Genomic DNA, 22,665 nt, shown 5'->3' on the forward strand with positions numbered 1-22,665 from the left:
ATCTTTTGATTGTATTGTATAAAATGCATAACTATCAACTGTCTTTATTCCACTGTCGCCTGCATCGTCTATTGAAGACTTGTCAACATTCTTCATAAATGATCTGTTAAATATCTTAAGCATTTTTGTGTTTTTATCAACCTGATTTTATTTCACTGTTTATCTGCCAGTCTTTTTTATATCTCTTTGTGTGTGCACGCGCGTGGTGGTCTTTTTAGTGAGGGAGTGACTGAGTGAGAAAAAATAAAAGTAAATTTGCACTTCAAATTTGACCTTAGTTACCTGGCTGCGGTCTTGTTCCGTTTTATGAAACAGTTTCATTTACTCTATATATCACGACGATCATAATTCATTCGGGTAATTCAAATCACCTGTCATCAGCTTTCATCTTCAGCGTCGGAGACAAAAAAGAAGTTCTTTGTCAGCACTGACAGGTTGCAAGTTGTCCACCCTTTATGTCCTTAAAAGAAAGAAATAATTATTGAACTAGGGACGATCTATTTCACCACGGGGGGTGATGTTCATTGCCGTCTCCCACCTTAAAACAGAATCAGTGAACCCTCACGCATAAGGCATACCCGTATTCAGTTCTGTTCCATAATGATTTATATATTTTCAGTTAATCATTTTTCAGTGTTTGAAATTCCATCCGAAATGCCTTCGGAATTTTCTGTCCTCCCTCCTCTGGTTGAATGGAGTGCCTTCTGTCTGATGGATGAGTCACAGAATGAAGTTCTTCACTCAAGGATTCGGTGGAAGCGCGCAGTTTTGACGAAACTGACGGCATTTAAATTCAAATTCAACTTAAAGTTGCCTGTTAATCGAGGATCTGTTTTTCAATTGGTCTGAGACATAACAATACCTTTATCAGCGCTTCTTGGTTGTTCACTTGTAAATTTTTCTCATTAAGTATTCTCTATTAAGACTTCACCTCATTTAAAATGACTACAAGTGATGTCCGAAGGGCTTCCAGGATCTCAAGCCATATTTGGATCAGTCTACTGTTCTGTTTCATACTACTTTCTTTAAAAAACGCACATGTGGACGCTGAGCCTGCCTCGTGTATTGGTAATCGGAACGCCTACAAAGGGGACGAATATGATTGCAATAAGTACTGGATATGTGGGACAGGCTTCCAGTTGTCGTGTGCCAAGGGGATGGAATGGTCGGACCTGGCTCGGGGGTGCATTATGCCAAACACCAGCTTTGATGACTGCGGGGTAACCGGAAGAGGTGAGGTTTATTGATTGATTGGAATTTTAATTGATTGAGCATTGGATCTAATTGTTTTTTTTATTCAGTGTTCGATGACTGTGGGGGAACCGGCAGAGGTGAAGTTTATTCGTTGAATTTCCAATTGATTGATTGATTGGTCTGTTAATCACTTGGTAAATTGTGATTGAAAATTTTATTTTGTGGTTGGAAAAGCACGAAAGATAGATGAGTAGAAATGAGTACAAATATATAAATCAATCCACCGAAACCTACTAACAAGATTATTTCATCTGTTTTTATATTCATTTATCTAAACGTTTATATTCCTTTTTTTCATATACACGTACTTTACATCTAAATGTTTGTATAGATCCACCAAGATTCAAGCTTATAAACAACTAAAAAATGACGTTCCATTTTGGTTTGAAGTGGGAGTCAACAGATATAAGATTGGATTCAATCTTACGCGAATCGGATGTAATGCATTATTTAGGTTTCCAGGGGGTATAGTGCACTTTTTGGTAATTTTTTTTTCTATATATCGTGATGACCCCTAAAATACAAATCTGACGGGTAACAAAAATAAATCCTTGGGAATAATAACAAACCCAAGAAGTATATATTTTATGTTTTATCCTCACATGTGTCTGTATAAAACTTCACCGTTTTGCTTCCTTAACTTTTTATAAAGTTGTTATTATTATTAGCAAATGTTAGTATTAACTAGTGCCATTATTCACGTTTAAAACAATTTCATTTTTAAATACCATGAGCCTTAGACAATTATTAAGCAAAAATTCATTTTTTGTGCGCGAAACCTCAACACGTTTCCGTTAATTCCAAATCATGAAAACTATTATTATTATTATATCCAAACGTGCGTTGTACACCTTAAATAGAGGGAGCGAGATGAAAATGCGATTTCTTTAAAGATACTATATTAATATGGATGTGATTCAGATAAATATGAGTCTGCGCTTAATTACAATCATAAAGCAATGGGGCGAATGGAATAAAAGTTAGTGTGTTGATGGTATTTCACTGTGCAATATTGTTCCGCGGTAACCAAGTGCGGACATCGCGGAGAGAGAAACATCCCTTGTACACAGCCGACACAAACACCACAAAACAGCACCCGGAACGCCTCTTTATGCTTCGCGTGCCTGTAGGGCGTAACTCTCAAAATATTCATAGCAACAGTTATGTCGAACACGACCTGTCAACCGCAGCAGAGAGTTGAGCTATTGAGGCAAAAAAAAAAAAAACGAACACTAAACTTTCGGTCGTGAGTCAGATCACATTATTGGTAGTTTTCCCTCGCTCGTGTGTATCTTCTATAAGAAAGACCCATGCATTCTTTCCAATGATGTAAAGCTCAAGAGGTTTCGTTAACTAAATTTATCTAGAATTTCAGAATCTACAGGTTATGCTTTGAAAAATGGGAAATTGGAGAGCATTAAAAATAATTCTTCGCAATTTACCTTCCAGGAAGTTTGGTGACTTTATCCACCCATCCAAAATAAAGTTAACTATGGAGTTCTCTTTAAACCAACGAAATTTGTGCAAAATTGGTTGTAAATAATAACTTTTGCTGACGTGTCACATCATAATTTTTAGGATGATGAGTCTTATTGGATATTTGATTTTTTTTTTTTATCCCTAAGGACATAACGTTTAATACAGGCAACAATTTGCTACATTATTATTATTGTTAAAATGATTTGGATTGTGGGGTTATACCTTTTTTGGCCAAATCTCGAACAATCCATATTTTTGTTGCCTTTTTTCTTGTTGTGCTATGGTACACTGGGATGGAGGAGACATAAACGATCTTTCTCATTTACAGATATCAACGAATGTGTTAGCGGAGCCCACACGTGCGACACAATCACCCAGGATTGCGTCAACACAATTGGTAGCTTTGAATGCCACTGTAAAACTGGCTTCGAACTGGTGGATGGAAACTGCACGGGTAAGGTGGTGACATCTATCGGATGTTTTTAAAGCTTGATACTCCATAGAATATGTTGGTGTAGGTTTCATCGTTGTCTGTTTAAATAAAATAAAAAGTGAAAAAAATAAATCGTTCCCTTAAAGTTAAGGCAACTCCGAAGTTCACATCAACAAATCATTGAATTAAGACCCTATGCTGAATTGGCATAATCTAATGAAAGAAACGTACACCTTTAATCTCAGCGTGCTTTAGAAACGATTTACTTTTTATTTCACTCAATATATCAGGGCCGTAGCCTCCGGGGGGGCAGGGGGGCAGCTGCCCCCCCTGGAATTTGGAATTTTACACACCACACCCACCCTCCTCGGTAGCTTCGCCCCTTTGTGTCCGCTTACTGCCCCCCCTGGCATTTTGCTCAGGCTACGGCCCTGTATATACAGACTTAAGCATATTTCAGCATCATATATATATATATATCGGGTAATACTTTACATTATAGTGCATATGTTGGACGTTCCGCTATCTACAAGATATTTTAGGGCACATTAAAGCTGTCCTTTGTATTCTCACGCCGTTTCCAATACTGGTAGTGCAACAGTAATTCACTCAATTCACTGGCACTCAATTCAAATATCAAATACTCCTTTTTTCTATTTATTTATTACCATATATTGCAATGAATTGCTGATACAAATGCAGTGCCTACCAAGTTAATGCTGAATGGGCTACAGTTATTGAAGTAAATAATTAAAGAAAATAATTAAATTTTTCCAGACATCAATGAGTGTGAAGATTCGAACGGCATGTGCTCTCACACGTGCACTAACACCCCTGGAACGTATTTCTGCTCGTGTCCCCCAGGGTTTCAGCTGGCCACAGGACAGCAGATGTGTATAGGTAAATATTCTAGATATGAGGACCATTAATTTGAATAACGCATATAATAAAGGGGATGAGTATAATGTACAGTAATGTGTAAAGGTAAATATTCTAGATATGAGGACCATTAATTTGAATAACGCATATAATAAAGGGGATGAGTATAATGTACAGTAATGTGTATAGGTAAATGCACTAGAAATGTGGCTGGTACCTTGGAAGTCCACAATTTCTGGCTAATATAACGTATATAATATAACGTATATAATATAACGGACAAAGACCGTTTTGTAATGTGTAGGTGCACTGATAAATAGAGTTCTTTTTGTTTTATTTATTTATTTATTTATTTATTTATTTATTCATTTCTTATATTCGTGTTTGTTTGATTAATTTTGAGAGAGAGAGAGAGAAGAGGGTAATTTCGAATGTGAGGAGGGGGGAGGTAGATTTCCTACACCCCCGTATATAGATAAAATAAATAAGTAAATAAATAAATATAATAAACTGGACCCAGTTTTATACCTAGATACTAGTATATATTGTGTTTGATGTCAGATATTGACGAGTGTACTGAGGATAACGGTGGCTGCAGTCAAAAATGTGCGAACGAGGCCGGATCTTACCACTGCGAGTGTCTAAACGGCTTTAGTATGCTGGCGGACAACAGAACGTGTCAAGGTGAGTGTCTAAACGGCTTTAGTATGCTGGCGGACAACAGAACGTGTCAAGGTGAGTGTCTAAACGGCTTTAGTATGCTGGCGGACAACAGAACGTGTCAAGGTGAGTGTCTAAACGGCTTTAGTATGCTGGCGGACAACAGAACGTGTCAAGGTGAGTGTCTAAACGGCTTTAGTATGCTGGCGGACAACAGAACGTGTCAAGGTGAGTGTCTAAACGGCTTTAGTATGCTGGCGGACAACAGAACGTGTCAAGGTGAGTGTCTAAACGGCTTTAGTATGCTGGCGGACAACAGAACGTGTCAAGGTGAGTGTCTAAACGGCTTTAGTATGCTGGCGGACAACAGAACGCGTCAAGGCGAGTGTCTAAACGGCTTTAGTATGCTGGCGGACAACAGAACGTGTCAAGGTGAGTGAATTATGATGGCGATTTATTTAGAAATGTATAACAAATAACATGTCACCGGCATAATGTTTATTATTGGATCTTTTGGTATAAAACAGTAATAAATTATTTAAGAAATGTACCCCTTTACATCGTGGACGCCTCTGGTGCTAAAGCTTTTGTGTCTGCACTTGGCTGTTTCTAATATTATTTGATGTTATTTCATATTCCCTTTAAAATACAAATTTATATATCGTTAAAACTCACTTCCACAATACCAAATGGCCATGATAATAAGGCCTATTATCATAATCTAATTATTATTATTATTATTATTATTATTATTAAAATATTAATATGCACCATGCTTATATTTCAGACAACAACGAATGTGCTGATGACAACGGTGGTTGTTACCACGCATGCGTGAACACTCCCGGAAGTTACTACTGTGTGTGTCTCCCAGGGTTCACCATGCTTAGTGACGGCAGAGAGTGCAAGGGTATGCCTCTCTGATGGCTGTCGTCCTATTGAATTGATGCATCTGTTTATCTGTCAATATTCATCCATTTTACAAGAATTATTTTCTTCATTTTAATTATAGCAGTTCATCTATTAATATTTATTTATTTATTTATTTATTCACATTTTGAAAATAATTTAAAGTAACTGAAAGTAAAAAAAATGGTTGTTAGTAAGATAAGTTTCACACTAAGAAAAGATTCCAAGCATGTTTTTACATTGCATTAGCAATGCCTGTTTCATATCAGTGTCAACATAACTAATATCTTAGATAAACACTTACCTTGAATTTGTCTTGAAGTCTGGAACAGGATGAAAAGTTTGGTCTAGAGGTTCAAAACATCTTTCGAGCTGACGCTTTTTTATTTTTTATTTTTATTTATTTATTTATTTATTTATTTATTTATTTATTTATTTTGTGAAAGCGCCCCGGTAATTTCAATGTATTTGTATTAATCTACGTATTTAATGATAACTTCATGATCTTCAGATAACGACGAATGCGCAGTTAATAACGGTGGTTGCGAACAAATATGTATCAACGACCCGGGCTCGTACCAGTGTGCGTGTACTCATGGGTTTGCACTGCTGGCGGACGGCAAGACGTGCAATAAGACAAGTAAATTAAGATTTTCCTGGTTGAGAAGTTTAGTGAATTAGAATATACATGTACATAACCTTATTCCACGATCTTCTGCTAAAAGAAGTCACGTAAAACAAGCTGCTTGTTCAACTGTTAGATATGAAAATTAATTGAAGCCTTGAATAATAATAATAAGGGAGGGTTTTGTCAATGCACGTCAATGTGTATACCAGTTGACGGCCAGGTCTTATCGGATGTCTTAGAATAGACCAGTTTATAATTATAATTTCAGCATTTGACGAATGTGAGGCTGGGTTTCACATGTGTCAGCAGAACTGTATCGATACATTTGATTCCTACATCTGCACATGCGTAACAGGCTTCACTCTGCATCCCAATGGCCTAAACTGCTCAGGTAATTATATTATATTATATTTTATTATTATATTATATTATATTATATTATATTATATTATATTATATTAAAAAACAAAGCCTATTTGTCACATTTTTTTTTCGTAATTTAAAATGAAAAGAAAATTAATGCAGTTTTCGAAATCAAAATCCTCAACCTAACTCTTTGAAAATAGGCGGATCTTGAACATTATATTTCAATAAATAAATAAATAAATAAATCTCTATTCTTGTCTTTTCTCCAAATAACTCTACACATTACACACACATTTTAGATGTTGATGAATGCGAGCTAAACCAAGATGGCTGCGACCATAACTGTACCAACACGTACGGTTCTTATGAGTGCAGCTGTGCCGTGGGGTATAGACTTACCGGGGATAACATGACATGTGAAGGTAACGGGCTCTCTTCATAATGTAGGGAACTCCCCGGCGTCCCATGTAACCATTAAATATACATACGTGTGTTATTATTTCTAAGGTAGTGTCTTTTATGCTACTTATTATTATACTATATTAGTAATATTAATACCCATGGTGCCACATTTCATAATGATGCGTATATTCCAATTAGTCAGAGTGCTATATGATGTGTGGGGATGGGTGATTTTTAGGAGGAGTTCAGACCATAGAGAAAATGAAGGGCGTTTTGAAAATTAACACGACTTTTTATAATCATTATTGAGCACTCAAATGTGTACAGGTTACGATTTACAGGCTCGAATCTCTACTCTAATCATAACATCTTTACAACAACTATACAAATTAATACAAAATACATTTTGTATTTTGACTTTGCGGGAATCTTGCCAGGCGAAAATTAATCCAATGTTTGACAATCAGGACGAGAAACAAATGTGTTATAACATATTCATATACCAGTGACTAAACCATATTTAAGCAACTATAAACAAGTCCAGTTAAACTCATTTCCATATTTGTAAAACTCGCCCTATTCCACTTTACTTCGTGATTCCAGATATAAACGAGTGTCTCACTGACAATGGTGGTTGTGAGCAAGAATGTGTCAACGTTCCCGGGTCAAGAAAGTGTCACTGTCGCCATGGTTACGTCATCAGTCTTCTAGATGACATCAAGTGTAGTGGTATGGCTTCTAGAATATTTCTTTATTCAGTTTATTAATTAGTTATTTTATTGGAATAGCACAAAGAACCATATTAATGTACATGTTTTCAGCCGTGTTAATTTTCATACATACATATTCTATCTACAGAGTTAATTATCCTTTTCTTGCCTCCCTTTAGCTTGTTCAAACTCTTACACCTTTTACTTACTTTTTGATGAATTTCAGGATGTATGGAACGCAAGCTTATACTTGAACACCTCACTTCGACTTTTAAAATTAGCTTCTTTGAACAGTTTATGCAACGAGGCTCAATTTTAAATGAACGTTAAACGTTTTAAAAGGTTGAAAATAGGCCTATGCATTTATTTATTCATTTATTACAGATGTGAATGAGTGCGCTGTGAACAAAGGCGGTTGCCACCATTTCTGTACCAATACTATTGGCTCGTTCCAGTGTAGCTGCTTGGTTGGCTTTCGGCTTAAAGAAGGCGGTCTCCAGTGCGAAGGTATTCAGTGATAGGAAATAAGAGAAACGCGAGTTAGATGCACTAAGACACAGATTTGAACAGTGTTGAGTAAAGTATTGCTGCGATACTTAAATGTTAATTAATGACAACTATGCGCGTTGTATGACGTTATGTATTCTTATGTAGGGCCTATACGTGTGAAAGTATTGTGGTCATGATGCAATCTTTTTAGATTGCTTAAATTTTTCAGCGAATCTCGTTATTTGCGGGCGACATTTACAGAAAATATCCTTATTTACTGATAATTAAATACTAAAGGGCATTGACAGACAATAATGCTGTGTGTCAAATATGGGTGAAGGTGAAGTGCTTTTGAAAAATAAAATCGTGCAATTAAGGAAATTGTAAAAAGCAAATCTGCACAAGAGCGAATACAGAATTTTTTTTTTTTTTTTTTTAGATGTGAATGAATGTCTCTCTGATAATGGCGGGTGTGAACACAAGTGTACTAATACCCAGGGCAGTTTTTACTGCTACTGTGACAATGGGTACAAACTGTCCTCCGATAACAAGACATGCTTTGGTAAGTTCCATCGTACCGTATGGGCCATGATATCTCAAAAGTAGCCACAGATAAAATCAAACAAAACAATTTTTTACAATCACAATGATATCTCTTTCAATGGAATAGTGCATGAATTTATTTATTCATTTATTCATTTATTGTTTGTTTGTTTGTTTAAACATATATTTATTTTGTAATTTGTAACAAAACAATTTTCATAATCAATTTTACATCTCTAAATGAGGAACAGTACATAAATTGATAATATTTTTTATTTGTTCATCTATTTATTTATGTATTTATTTATTTATTTGTAGACATTGACGAGTGTGCCCTGAAGCAACACCACTGTCAACAAATCTGTTCTAACACCCAGGGGTCGTACGAGTGCTCTTGTAACCATGGTTACACGCTATTAGTGGACGGTAGAAGTTGTGGTAAGTGCTTATGTTCTCGTAATCGTGATGTCAAGACTGATACTGAGTGACTCCTTTGTCGCCATTCTGATATTTTCAAATGTGTTGACATTTTTTCCCGAAAGTAATTAAAGCGCCATATTAACAGGTCCCCGTTAAAACAGACGCCATATCGTGACTTAAATTCGTATGTCTTGTCTCTGTGATCATTAAAAATGTTAGAAATGTGCTCTTATAATTTCCCAAAAAATTCCCCTTACTTAGTTCTAATTTTCTTGCAACAATTTCAGTTAAAATAAGTATTTTATGTATTAACAATTATTATTATTATTATTATTATTATTATTATTATTATTATTATTATTCATAAATGTTTATATATCTCCAGATGAGAATGAGTGTCTGACTGGGAGACACAACTGTAACCAGCTGTGTTACGACACCCCGGGCTCCTACACCTGTGACTGTAATGATGGATATACACTGTTAGCTGACGGCAGAACATGTACAGGTGTGTGTGTGTGTGTGTGTGTGTGTGTATTTGAGAGAGAGAGAGAGAGAGAGAGAGAGAGAGTGTTTGTGTTTGTGTGCGTGTTTGTCTGTGAGAGAGAAGTACCTTATTTCCCCATGAGTACTTTAATACGTGCTAATGTAAGCTGTTTGTATCTTTCGTTATGCACGTTTTTAATCTTATGTTTTAATTAAGTAAACCACCAATCCTTATTATTTATCACTAACGCCGTCTACCATTGTATTGCAGACATGAACGAGTGCACTACAATGGCTCACACGTGTCAACAGGTGTGTATGAACACCATTGGTTCCTATCAATGTGCCTGCAGACCCGGATATAAGCTGAACCCAGACCTCAGGACTTGCAGAGGTGACTTTTTTATTTAATCTTTAATTTGATGTATTTTAGTCTTAGTCTTATGTCAACACAAACCACTAAAATACGAAGGGGAGCGAAGACCTCCGCCCCGAAAAATTATCAACTTATAATCTCTTATAATTTAATAGATCATCACCAAAAACTAATCACTTTTAAGTTTGTCTATTTGTAACCTATCCTGATATTATCTTCAAAATCTGCCCATAAATTTCCCTATAATGTCGCAAACAGACAGACAAATTCACAAATAAACTAACGGAAACTTGGCGGAGGTTAAAAAATTAGAAATAGGCGCATACAAATAACACAGAGGTTCGTTTTTTATTATTATTTCTATTATTTTATTGTTTTATTTAACGTGAAAATGTATAGACAATATGATAAACGAATAAAACCTGACAACAAAGTTTGAGAAATCCGCCCAGGCATTTAACCCCAGCTTTAATTAGATTTTTTTTAACTGCGTGCTACAGATATCGATGAATGTTTGGCCCGTGCTCACGGCTTTATTGAACTGTATGTTACAGATATCGATGAATGTATAGCCCGTACCCATGGTTGTAGCTGGGAGTTTGGTTGTTTTAACACAGAGGGGTCGTACAGGTGTAACTGTCCCCTGGGGTACCAGCTGAACGCTGACGGATACACCTGTAGAGGTAAGGTGTTAAATAATGTATAGAATATATAATAGTCAAAAAAAATTACCATGTGCATTCTATTTTTTATTTCAGTTTTAATTTGATGTACATTTATATAATGAATAATGTGTAATAATCAAATATTTTATTTGTGCATTCCATTCATTATTTCTTCGTTTGTTTTTATCTTTTGACAAACAGTTATATGTGCAATTATTATTATTATTATTATTATTATTATTATTATTATTATTATCCAGACATTGATGAATGTGCCAGCAGGACAGCAGAGTGTGAGCAGGATTGTAATAACGTAGAGGGCTCCTATATCTGCTCCTGCTTCCTTGGTTACAAACTAGACCCTGATGGCAGGGCGTGTAACGGTACGGCATGTGTTAACTTTGATATTGATAGTTTATCTAAACTTACAACCAAGACATCGAAGCTCTGCAGCCATAGTGTGAAAACAAAGAAAATGGAAAGATTTATATTATTATAGTCAATTATAATTAACGTAAGTAAAGTTACCTGCTCGTAGCCAGCAATTTAAAAAAGGGGGTTCATTTTTCTGAAAAAGTGAACCTTCCACAATGAAACCTTCGTGTAACTAGATCAATTTTCACCCAGAGGGGACCATTTCACGGCAAGAAGGGCGGTTCTTTTGAGCCTCCCCCACCCCGCTACGGGCCTGAGTTATATGCATAATAAAAACAATTGGCTTTGAAAGTATGCATTACACCGATAATCTTAAAGGCAATTTTTTGAAAGGCAGTATGAAATAAATGACTTATATTGTTCAAAAATTCAAATAAACACCTCATAACAATTAGGATCTGTCACATGTTAATATTTTCAGATATTGACGAATGTGCGTTAGGCAAGGATAACTGTGCCCACGACTGCTTTAACCACGCTGGCTCCTACTCCTGCGGATGTCACATGGGCTTCCAGCTAATGGAGGACGGGTTTTCATGTCAGGGTGAGACATCAATAGAAACAGTTAGGAGCTTTCGTTTGTCTATTTCTGCTTTTCAATTCATATTAAGAAGAAGTCTCAGTTATATTTTAATGGTATTTTATCTGTGCCTGACGTCATTATGTAAGAGCTTGTTGTGACAGCGTTATTTCTTTCCATGGGGACAATTATTTAGGTATAATACAGTTTCACATGTGATTCTTATCGGGTGTTGGCATCACTTATATTGAGACTATTGCGACGAAAAAAAAAGATTACTGTTAAAATGTTTATTCAGTGTTTTTCAATTCAGTTAAACTGAATATTTTATTATCTTCATTTACTGATACAGGTGTTTCATTATTGTTTATTTGTTGATTTTATATGATTATTATTTTAATAAGATGTGAACGAATGTGCCCGCGGGTCACACGACTGTCAGCAGCTATGTGAGAATACCGTGGGGTCTTTCCAGTGCAGCTGCTCTTCTGGATTTCAACTCGCGGCAGACAAAAAAAATTGCACAGGTATATTCTCTCCCAACTCTTCCTCTCTGTCTCTCCCCCTCCCTCCATCTCTCTCTCTCATCTCTCTCTCTTTCTCATTTCGCCTTTTTAAGATTCAAAGTAAAGTATTTTTAAATGAAATAAATGTTTAAGTTAAAAGTACACGCCTTAACTTTTCAGTCTCATTATTTTACTTTATTTAAATCGAAATTTTCGAATAGCATAAACTAATCGTATTGTTCCCAAGCATTTTTAACTGATCATGTAATCCTAGTTTTTTTTTTTTCTATTCTCAAGATATCAACGAGTGTACCAAGGGCACTCACAACTGTTCCCAGGTATGTAACAACCAGCCGGGAGGGTATTTCTGTAGTTGTTACACCGGCTACCAGCTCCAGGCAGACGGACTGGCTTGTTTCGGTGAGTTCTCAGTTCTCGAGCTTTCACTCGTGACTTCCATTATTATTATTATTATTATTATTATTATTATTATTATTATTAATCTACGTAATAGTCTATCACAAATATGTGCTGATATCAGCAAGAATTGGTCTGGAATATCGACTGTATTATGTATAAATTTAATAGCAAATTAAACGGTACAGAATATTTTGTGCGGGTATCAGTTAAGGAAAGGCTTTACAATATATCTGCTCCTACAGAAAATATTTAAGTAGTTACAGCTTTATAATATTGGTTCTTGTTTTGTTTGCAACGTTTATGTGGCAGCACAGGCGCCAGTTTGGCACAAATTTATTGTATAGACATGTATAACATTTTACCATTTTCTGGCAGATTTTAACGAGTGTACCACGGGTACTCACCAGTGTTCTCAGGACTGCACGAACACCCCGGGGTCCTACATATGTAGCTGTAAGCCGGGATTTCTACTGCAGCCAGATAAACTGACCTGTAGAGGTAAAATATTGAGATTTGATTAGAGGTAAAATGTTGGAATTTGACGAGGTGAAACATCGGAATTTGAAGTGGGAAAGTAGGCCTACTGTAATTTGTAGAGCAATTATAATTTTTCTCTGTATTTTTGCATACACGATTATGAGAAAAACGTAGTATAAGTTGTTCTCTTCTTCAGATATTAACGAGTGTGAGACGCTGAACGGCGGCTGTTCGACCTACTGTACTAATATCGCAGGCTCCTTTTACTGCTCGTGTGGAGTGGGGTACCGCCTGGACTACGACGAGAGGACGTGCGTTAAAGACGGTAATAATAATAATAATATCAACAGTGAAGATATTAATAATAATAAGTAGTTTAACTCCCTTTGGTTTCAAGAAATTTGACTTAGGCTTACTTTTCAGAAGGTAAACACCATCGTGACGTCACTTTTGACATTCTGTTGACGTCACATCATATCACGTGCCTCTTGGGATATTTAACCCCCCATCGTTTGAAAAAGCCAACCTCCACCGCAGTTATTAATTTCTCCTTACAGAGGCTGCCAAATGCTACCACCCGTACGGTATCTTCCCCCACCACAGCGACTGCCGGAAGTTTATCGTGTGTGTGATGGGAGAAGTCATCTCCGTCCAGCCGTGTCCAGACGACCAGGCTTGGGACCTAGAGGCTGGACACTGCATCAACGAGACCCTGGCCAACTGCTCCAGGATTGTGCCGCCCACCAGTGAGTTTTTTTTACGTATTAGTTCGTGTATTTATAATAATAATAATAATAATAATAATAATTACCAATATGTGTCAATGATCACAGAGGAGTCATAACACTCTGATTTGAAAGTTTATCTAGGATTGTTTAAAGATAGAATAACTGCCCAAATTTAACAATATTTGCACGCTTGATGATTTTCATTCGACACCTTATGCCACTAAATCATTGATCGTTATGTTCAGTTTGCTTCTTTATACACGTGATTTGTGCGTAGAAATAATGAGCGTAGCCTGCTCTATTTCCTGTTTAATCTCAATGTTAACAATTCAAACACGTATCCAGCAAGCACGCAACGCCATACTGACATCATTTCGACGTCACAACATAGGCATGTCGTCATCATGACGTAATAAGAATGTTTTGCTTACGTTCAATTCCAGAACCCCCTATTTGCGAGGAGGGAGTGTACGCGGACATGGACAACTGTGGCGGGTTTGTGGTCTGTAGCCAAAACACGCTGTTTAACTTCGTCTGTCCTGCAGGACTGCTCTTTAATAATGATACCAAGGAGTGCGAGAAAGCAGAAGACGTCGACTGCGGTGGAAGAGCGAAGTTTGGTGAGAATTTTATGTTATTTATTATTATTATTACCTCCGACAAGTCATTATTGTTTATTTATTATTATTATAATTGGTTAATATGCAGCACACTGAGTTTGATTTCAAATACTTTTGGTGTTACTTTGTCATGCTCGACCAGCGCAAGTGTGCACGTTTTCTTATATGTAACTCTAAAGATTTATACCCATTGCTTTTCTTATTGATAATAATATGTTAATCAATATACCTATTTGTCTGAAGGAGTGTGGTATTAGCAACTTTGACTGAGAACTTTTCATAAAACGATTGTAAATGCATGGCTCTTTTTTCATTAACAAACACTTTTAGCATTTGCATTCTGAAAAAAAAAAAAAAAAAAAAAAAAAAAAAAAAAAAAAAACAGAAAAAAACACGTGAAACATTAACCTTACGACTGATCTTGTCTTCCAGCTGACCCCCTCTGCGACCATCCCAATGGCAACTTTGAGGAGCCAACTAACTGTGCAGAGTTCTTATCGTGTGAAAATTATCTCATCTACAGACATAGAACGTGCCCCAATGGCCTGCTGTATTCCGAGGCCAGAGATCGCTGTGACTGGTCGTCTAATGTGGCATGCAGGGGGAGACCGTCATCTCCGCCTTAGGGAACTGACCTTAGTTTTAATTTAAAAAAACACCATTTTTTGGTGATATTCGTTCCAAATGTAAGAAATGCTGTAAATATTATAATTCTTAAAACGGAAGCCGTGGTTTATATTAAAGGACATGCTCAAATCAAGTGGATAGAAGATACTTCTAAAATGTATGTAGCAATGTATGTGTCTCTTTTGGGGGCCACATGTATTTAAATAAAAGGGGCAGATTTATCAGTTATTTTGTAACTAATTACTTGTTTCCTCTTTCCAGTATTTTTTAAATTGTTTTTTCTTTGTTGTTCAGAGAGAAAACAACTGTTCGCACGAGATTCATATTTCACACTGTAAACAACACACTGGAATATAATCATTTCTATTTTACCGCCAAAACGACGGTTATGGCAATTATTCTGTGCTTGCAGTCAGACCACGTAGACCTTCGTAGATGTCTCCTCCGTCATAACCTCTTAAGAAAAAAACATAAACTTTGAATGTCGGAATAGATTCATTAAGCATTGGTAAGTTTAGGAAAATCGTCGTTTAACCCAGGAAAATCCATTTTATTTATTTATTTATTTATTTATTTATTATTATTATTATTATTATTGTTGTTGTTGTTGTTGTTGTTATTATTTATTTATTTATTTATTTATTTATTTATTTATTTATTTTTTTTTTTGCCAAAGCGTACAGTTGTTATCCCTTCAAGAGTTTTGCTGTATAACGGCCCTAGGCGAATAACGTCCGTAAGTTACCAAACCAACGCCCACTCGCACTACTACTGCACAGGTGGCACAAGTGAGACAGCAATGATACTGATTATGGGGCTTATGTAATATGTCCATTTGTATGCTGCTAAGCGGAACTGTCCCGACTGAATTACCATAGAAACGTCCGGAAATTGCTTCTCAAAGTCCCGATAAGTTCTGACAGAATTATTTAAAGTACAATGTATATGCCATTGAGTGAAAAAGTGTAGTGTACCATATCGAAAACGGTCTCTTACGATTCTTGTATTATGAAAGATGGTGCGATGTGTTTGAAAGTACTTTGAATACTTAACGCGATTCCTTTCGCTAAGATGTGAATATCTCTCATATTTGACTTAACTCTCGAAAGATAGTCAAGTAACTCTACAGAGATTTCTAAAAATCTTGCTAATTAACGGCATGAAGTCGCATGTTGTACACACATGCCTTTCACATGAAGACAAAAATGATAACTCACTGACTACAGTAGGCCACTTGAATCGCTTTTTATAAAAGCGGGCAATAGTTTAGCTCAATAGTTTCTATATTTAAATGCCTTTATCCAGAATTGAAGCAGAGCATGACTTTTAAATCTAAAACCTCTGATATCTGGTCAGCGTAACAAGCCATGAAAAACATAACCAATAAATAACCGCTTAATTGCAATCAAACCGACTGCTTTATTTCGGGGTTCTGCTAAAACCGCCACTGAATGCGGTCACAGATAGAATACGAAACCCCCACTAATTGACTTCGACGGGTAATCGCAATTAAATCGAGTACTTCCTCCAGGGATGAAGCTAATACCGTTTTCATCAAAATAACGCAGGGTGTGGCAAGAGACAGAATTACGTATTCATTCTCTTTCTAATCTCCGGCACCAACAGAGTCTCTGTATGACTCATTTTGTTCACCTAATTGCATGTCCATGGTTTTAACGTTCGGAATTAATCAGCACAGCATCAAGGGGGATATCAAACTGGGAGTTGATCACATACTTCAGTGAAGAATCTACCTTACACGTATTAACCTGATTCCCCTAATGGGGGTAAAACAAGATATAAATAAAATCACCCGTATGAATTGTATCCATTCTGGCGCAATCCACTTAATGATCGGTGCATGAGTATAAATTATTCATACATCATTTTACAAAACATGCTCATTCATTAAGAAGATGAAAAACATTCTCAACATCATCTGATTGCTCCTATTCCTTAACGATTTCTAGTCCCACGTGTACCCTACCTCAAATGTCTAAACGTAAGCACCCGCCTGTGGCCAGCATTTTTTTTTTTTTTTTTTTTTTGAAAGATTGGACCTTACAACTTTTAACTTTCATGTACCTATATAAAATATTACCCAGAGAGAACGGTTTCCCAGCAAAAAGGAGGGTTCTTTCGAACCCCCCCGAACCTCCCTGGCCCGAAAGTTGTTTATTATAATGAATCACAGTTAATTGGTTTGCTTAAAGAAACAGCCTGGCGTATTTGGGTATGTTTCTGTAGATAAATAATGTGATGATTTGAGAACGCATACAGATTTCACTTATTAAACGCTGCGTACAGGGGGCTTTCTAATTGTTGTTTCTACGTTCTATTATTTCTGTTGTAACAGCTTAAAAAAGACTAAAGCATGGCACATTTTGTGATACTGGTCCAAGAGCTAGTTTACAGGCAAAGAATACATTCCAATATCCACATAATACTGTACTTTAATAAATTCTGTTGCCGACCTTGTGAGATTCCAGAACTCAATTGGATCATTACCCCACAACTAACCGCGAAAGTTACGTCATACGTTGGTTGCTATGGGAACCTTGATTGGGTCTTCAAGTCCTGTAATGTTGTATATATGGTCAGGCAAAAGCCTCGCAAGCAGATGCCCGAGTGATAGGAACACAGGCAATAAGGCGATCTTGCCGGTTAAATTTCCAAACTGCAAGTACATTGTTTCACTCTCGCCACAAAATCAATCTTGGTTTTCGGAACATGCCATTGCCTTCGGTTGCCAGATAACGTTGACATTAGCTCACTCCCAGAGAGACTATTGCCTGACAATGAGACAATGATACTGGAAGATTGAATTTAGGAGGTAATATGGCAGTTTCCATGTGCTGGCGAACGTCTGGGCTAGGTTATGTAGTTGATCAGTTCGCAAAATTTATTAAACAGTTCTCTAGATAAACCATAAAATATCCTTACCGGGGATCTATCTATTACATTATACCACGGCTGGCACTCCAAACAATAGGAAAATTGCACATGTATTTCTCATACAGGCTTGCCTGTATTTTCGGTGCGTTTATCCTGTTGTTCGAAGCGCCAACAGTGGTATAATTTCGCCTCGATATAATCACGCTCTTGTGTGCCGCATACAGTGGGCGACTAGTGTTGTAACTGGTACATAATTTTGTCCTCATCTTTTATTGTATATATTTATCCTTACGTCCCCTCAGTCAAACTCTGTCTGTGTCATAGGTGACTACAGCGGTATTGTCAACATACATTGAAAAAATGTTAACGATTTACTACAAAACAAAATATATTAGAAAATACATCAATTGCCCAACAAACGTAAACTCGATCAACAATTTCTGGATTTGATTAAAAAATGAGTGCAAATCACCACAATTGTTTGGGTGTTATATTATCAAATGCAAAGTTATTGCAATTATGTTGTTTCTATCTTCAATCGTTTGAAATTTCAGCTACATTATTTTTTGAAAATGTAACAATGTATGAAACATTTGAACAATAAAAAGATTTTACACAACGCTGACAAGATTGAATTATCACGTTTAAAAAAAAAAAAAAAAAAAAAAAAAAACATGTTACAAAGTAGACAATCTTTCCTGGCAAATTAATCCAAAATTTGTGTCTAGTTTTCCTAAAAAAAAAATACAATAAGGCCAATTTTCCCACGTATTCCCATGCATTGTAAACTTTAATGTTCTTAGTCAAAGTTTTATGATAACGTCTATGATAAACCGTTCATTGTTCCATTGCTCTATATTCCGCTGTTTACGATGCTACACGCCACACGACATTGGAGAATTCAAATGGTGATAACATCAAACTGTATGTAAATGTAGAAAAAGTCCTCGTAAGGGAAGTAGGTCCACCTGCATAGATGAAAAAAACAGGCCATTCCAACTTTGTAATGGAATTAGGAAATATAACTAGGTCTTTAGTCAAAATTATTTATCATAGCCTGGTTTTAATGACGTATCTCCTGAAATCGTTTCTTGTCCAAATGAAACACATTTTACACTAAGATAACAACCATAAATAATGTAGTAATATATCATTACACATTCTAAGGAATCGGTGTGATGGAATAAAGCGTCATATCTGTGCTATCGTTTTCTTGACCGTCACTGGACGGTGATGGTCGGCTGGGCGACGCCTGACTCAACTTGGCCACCGGAGGAGACGTAGCCTCGTCTTGGCGTTTGGGACAAATCTTCCGCATCATTGCGGTAAACTCCCTCCTCATCAGGGGCGCTCCTAGGATGTATATAAAGAAGTTACAAGCATGGTCGATGCCGCTGAGAAGCTTGCAGATATTTGAAACTGCGATCAGTTTTGGGCCGTTGCCATAGAGATGCGTAAGCAGCAGCATTATCAGATAAGGTAGCTCTAGAATTACGAAGACAAGTCCCGTAGCCGTGAGGGTTACTGTGAGTTTTCTTTCATAATCCGTGGTTCTGTGGGAGACTTTCATAGAACTGGACGCTAACGTCGACTTGGCTCTGCTTCGAAAGAAAAACACAATGGTGACAAAGTTGAGCACGAGGACGAAAACCACAGGTGGCAATTCGAAGATGAGTCTGAATATATTAAACAGCAAATTTCCTAAAGTGTCTTCATTTCTAGTCCAGCAAATCCAAGTGTCGTCAACTCCGTGAATCTGTGTCACGAAAACAAAGTTGATGGAGACACAAGACGCCATTGTTAGGGCGAAAAAACAGACGGTCGCGCGCGCCTTGGGCACCGTACATAACGACTTCGCTTTGAAAGGGAAGGTCACCATAATCATTCTCTCCAAAGACACGCAGAATATCATCCAATGCGACAAACCCGTCGAAAAATATCCAATAAAGTTCATTATTTTACAGTACATGTCGTAGTTATAATGCTGTGGTAGGATCCCAGACCACTCAAGGTACCAACGGAAAATGTCCAAACAGTATAGCAAGTCTCCAATGGCTAACCCGGTCAGGTAAACTGAAACGGACAAGTCTTTCACAGCAGCTCTGTTCAGAATGATCAGGTTCAAGATATTACCAACGAGGCCTATGAAAGACGTCGGTACCATTGCCACGCGTGCAAAGGCAAGCAGCTGGGCATAAAGTTCCTCCGCCTCCTCTGACGTATTTTTCTGGTTTGAAAACACCGAGACGTTCAACTCCATTATTCCCACGGTTTTATCTTCCTCTCTGTTTTCTCTCAAGTGACCGAAATTCCTTATGTCTTTTTTTTCTCCAACACCTTTCACTAATACTCGATTTGTCCAACAGTCGCCTAGTTTTCGTCTACCTTACAATCCAGGACCGACGAAACCCGGCAGGCTACCTGACTCGTAGATTTGACTAATCGCACCTTATACCACGGAGCTGTTCTTTTAGTCATCAACTGAAGACTGAAAATGAGATATCTGATAATTCCCAAATGATAACAACGCGTTCTCTTCTTTCTCTCCCAGGGACGCTCGTACAAGTCGAATCTATTCACGCTGTTTGAGATAGCAAGTTTTGTACTCTTCCTCAAATCCACTACTGTCACATTAATACATTATCTGATGCCTTTCTCCGCATCAATTGAGAACGTTTATCTTATGTCCTATTTGTATAATTGCTTCTTGCGCCAACAAGCTCAAATTTAGAACCCTGACATGTAGCTAGTCTGTGTTTTCCGCGTCAAAGTTTGTTTTTGTTTCCAAGAACTCACGTGTGGGTGTGCGGCTGTCGTGGCCTGTGGTATGTCACCGCGTCACAGAACAGTTCCCATGGGAGCATCCAGGAACATTCTTAAAAGAATTCTAACGTCAACATCAGCGTTCCTCTAATTAGTCTAACACTGATTCATCCATCACATTCAACGTGGTAAACCATAACTAAATAATTCCTTGCACGAACGGATACTGTTTCTGTAAACGATGTGTCATTCTTTGCCCTTTAAATGTTAACGGTGTCATCACCTACCCTTTCCTCGTGAACGACTGTGACATTCCTAGAACGCTGCTCTCTCTCGTCGTTCCTATATGAACATTACAAGGCTGTCATCAGTACAATTTCACTGTGCCCATTGCAAACGGCAAATCTTAATTTCCGTAGTTATTTTCAGGTACAATTTAAGGATACAGGACTTTCAATATGCTAAATGTACATTGCTGCACACGTGAGAAAACGTCCTTAATATGGACATTCGTGTGAACAAATTTGAAGCTCGAGCTCGAAAACAACTGAGTTTATATATATATATATCTATATATCTATATCTATATATATATATATATATATATATATATATATATAATTTAACTAATTTACTAAAAAATAAAAATCAATCACTTTACAAGCCGCAGGGAGTAGTTATTTCATAGACCTAAATGCATGCACGATCTATTGTAGTTATAAAATGTTTCGCCTGTGTTTTCATATGGTTTGCATACACGTACTTTCTCCCGTTATGCTGGCAAATATTCATAGAATCCCATAATCACAGAAACCTAGTACATCGTGAAAACAGTCTACTTTGTTAAAATTACTAATACACAATTCCCCCCTTTGTGTCCTAACTGCGCCTTAAACCTGTATCTCATGTCAAGAACATACCAGATTGTCCTGTTACAAACAGCGTCGCTGCCGAGTTTAACATTAGTAATGCAGCGTGCGTTCATTTCAAGTGATCCGGAAACGCGTTCTTCCGAGATCACTGCTTATTGTGCATTTAGCTGATTGAATTTGTAATTGGTCTTTGTTTAGCGCGGCCTGATGCTTCAAAGCTAAAGCAAGGGCGCTGGAAATGAGTTTACAATGCGGAAAGCAATGTACGTGTGGTACGTCAATGGCTTTCACTTTATTATGCAGCAGTGACAACATCAGCATGAGATTTTGGAAAAGCGCCCCCCCCCCCCCCCCCCCCCCGATGGCATGTTTGGGGAGAAAAGATTGCAATGTGAGGTATTTTGCAACTTAGTTAAGTGTTTGAGAGGAAAATATCGTGAATGCTATCAAAACTTAATATTTTGAAATATTAGCCTACCTGCCCTTTGCCTCTGAACCAATCCTCTAAAATATCCGTGAACAAATCGTTAACTTTTGATAAATATTATAAAACAATATCTTTCAAAAAAAAAAATGAAAAAAAAAAAGAAAAACGGTACAAAGGTCGTAATAGCAATGCTAGAAAAATCATCAATCTACTTGTGCCAACATTTATTTCGTTTTCAACTCGGTTGAAAAAAAAAAAAAAACACTCGTCTTTTAGAAAACTAAGTGTCTTGTGCGTCTATTTTGTAATTCCCATGACACGAAACAACCAGTCTTCCATTCTCCCTTAACAAATTGACAGACGCTCCGCCAACTCAGATTGTCATCCATGATTTATCAAAATAGAACGTAGGCATTATTTGCGGCGGTCACGTTCCAAATGCATCATGGGTATTTTCAGGAAGCGTCGCTTTCTACGCATGCTTTCACCACTTGCATAAAAGTCTTCAGTCCTAGCCTTAAATTACGATTTTTTCCGGAAGATACATCTCCTCTCCTAAGGTGTCATTCACCAATCACTGAAGGGAAATTATTCTCAAATATTGCGTGGGGGTCATCCTTTACCTCTGCTGTTTGTTACTTAACAGCGTAACTTACGACTCCTGGGCGGATTTTGA

General features: G+C 37.0%; 1 protein-coding gene across 2 annotated transcripts; it reads left to right on the plus strand.

The window, feature by feature from the left end:
- The first annotated feature begins 701 nt into the window (after nucleotides 1-701).
- On the plus strand, nucleotides 702-15,272 carry LOC106179718 (uncharacterized). Of its 2 annotated transcripts, none has more exons than XM_086996102.1 (24): nucleotides 702-1,233; nucleotides 3,062-3,187; nucleotides 3,944-4,066; nucleotides 4,607-5,137; nucleotides 5,493-5,615; nucleotides 6,126-6,254; nucleotides 6,511-6,633; nucleotides 6,908-7,030; nucleotides 7,614-7,739; nucleotides 8,105-8,227; nucleotides 8,649-8,771; nucleotides 9,071-9,190; nucleotides 9,558-9,680; nucleotides 9,930-10,052; nucleotides 10,589-10,717; nucleotides 10,960-11,082; nucleotides 11,556-11,678; nucleotides 12,059-12,181; nucleotides 12,458-12,580; nucleotides 12,956-13,078; nucleotides 13,254-13,382; nucleotides 13,615-13,803; nucleotides 14,229-14,405; nucleotides 14,838-15,272. In XM_086996102.1, the coding sequence occupies exons 1-24, from the start codon at nucleotides 942-944 to the stop codon at nucleotides 15,029-15,031; spliced, it is 3,741 nt and encodes a 1,246-aa protein (XP_086852228.1). In that variant the 5' UTR covers nucleotides 702-941; the 3' UTR covers nucleotides 15,032-15,272. The 2 variants fall into 2 exon arrangements, with proteins under 2 accessions (XP_086852228.1, XP_086852229.1); XM_086996103.1 differs by having other exon boundaries at nucleotides 703-1,233; nucleotides 4,607-4,729.
- The last annotated feature ends 7,393 nt before the right edge of the window (nucleotides 15,273-22,665 follow it).

The sequence above is a fragment of the Lingula anatina genome, chromosome 9 (genome assembly GCF_051362555.1).
Source record: "Lingula anatina isolate TDL-2025a chromosome 9, LinAna3.0, whole genome shotgun sequence".
Classification (NCBI taxonomy): Eukaryota; Metazoa; Brachiopoda; class Lingulata; order Lingulida; family Lingulidae; genus Lingula; species Lingula anatina.

Coding starts and splice junctions, on each gene's coding strand:
- LOC106179718 (XM_086996102.1), top strand. CDS start 942: ATGACTACAAGTGATGTCCGAAGGGCTTCCAGGATCTCAAGCCATATT. Junction 1,234..3,061: donor CTGCGGGGTAACCGGAAGAG/GTGAGGTTTATT, acceptor TCTCATTTACAG/ATATCAACGAATGTGTTAGC. Junction 8,228..8,648: donor AGGCGGTCTCCAGTGCGAAG/GTATTCAGTGAT, acceptor TTTTTTTTTTAG/ATGTGAATGAATGTCTCTCT.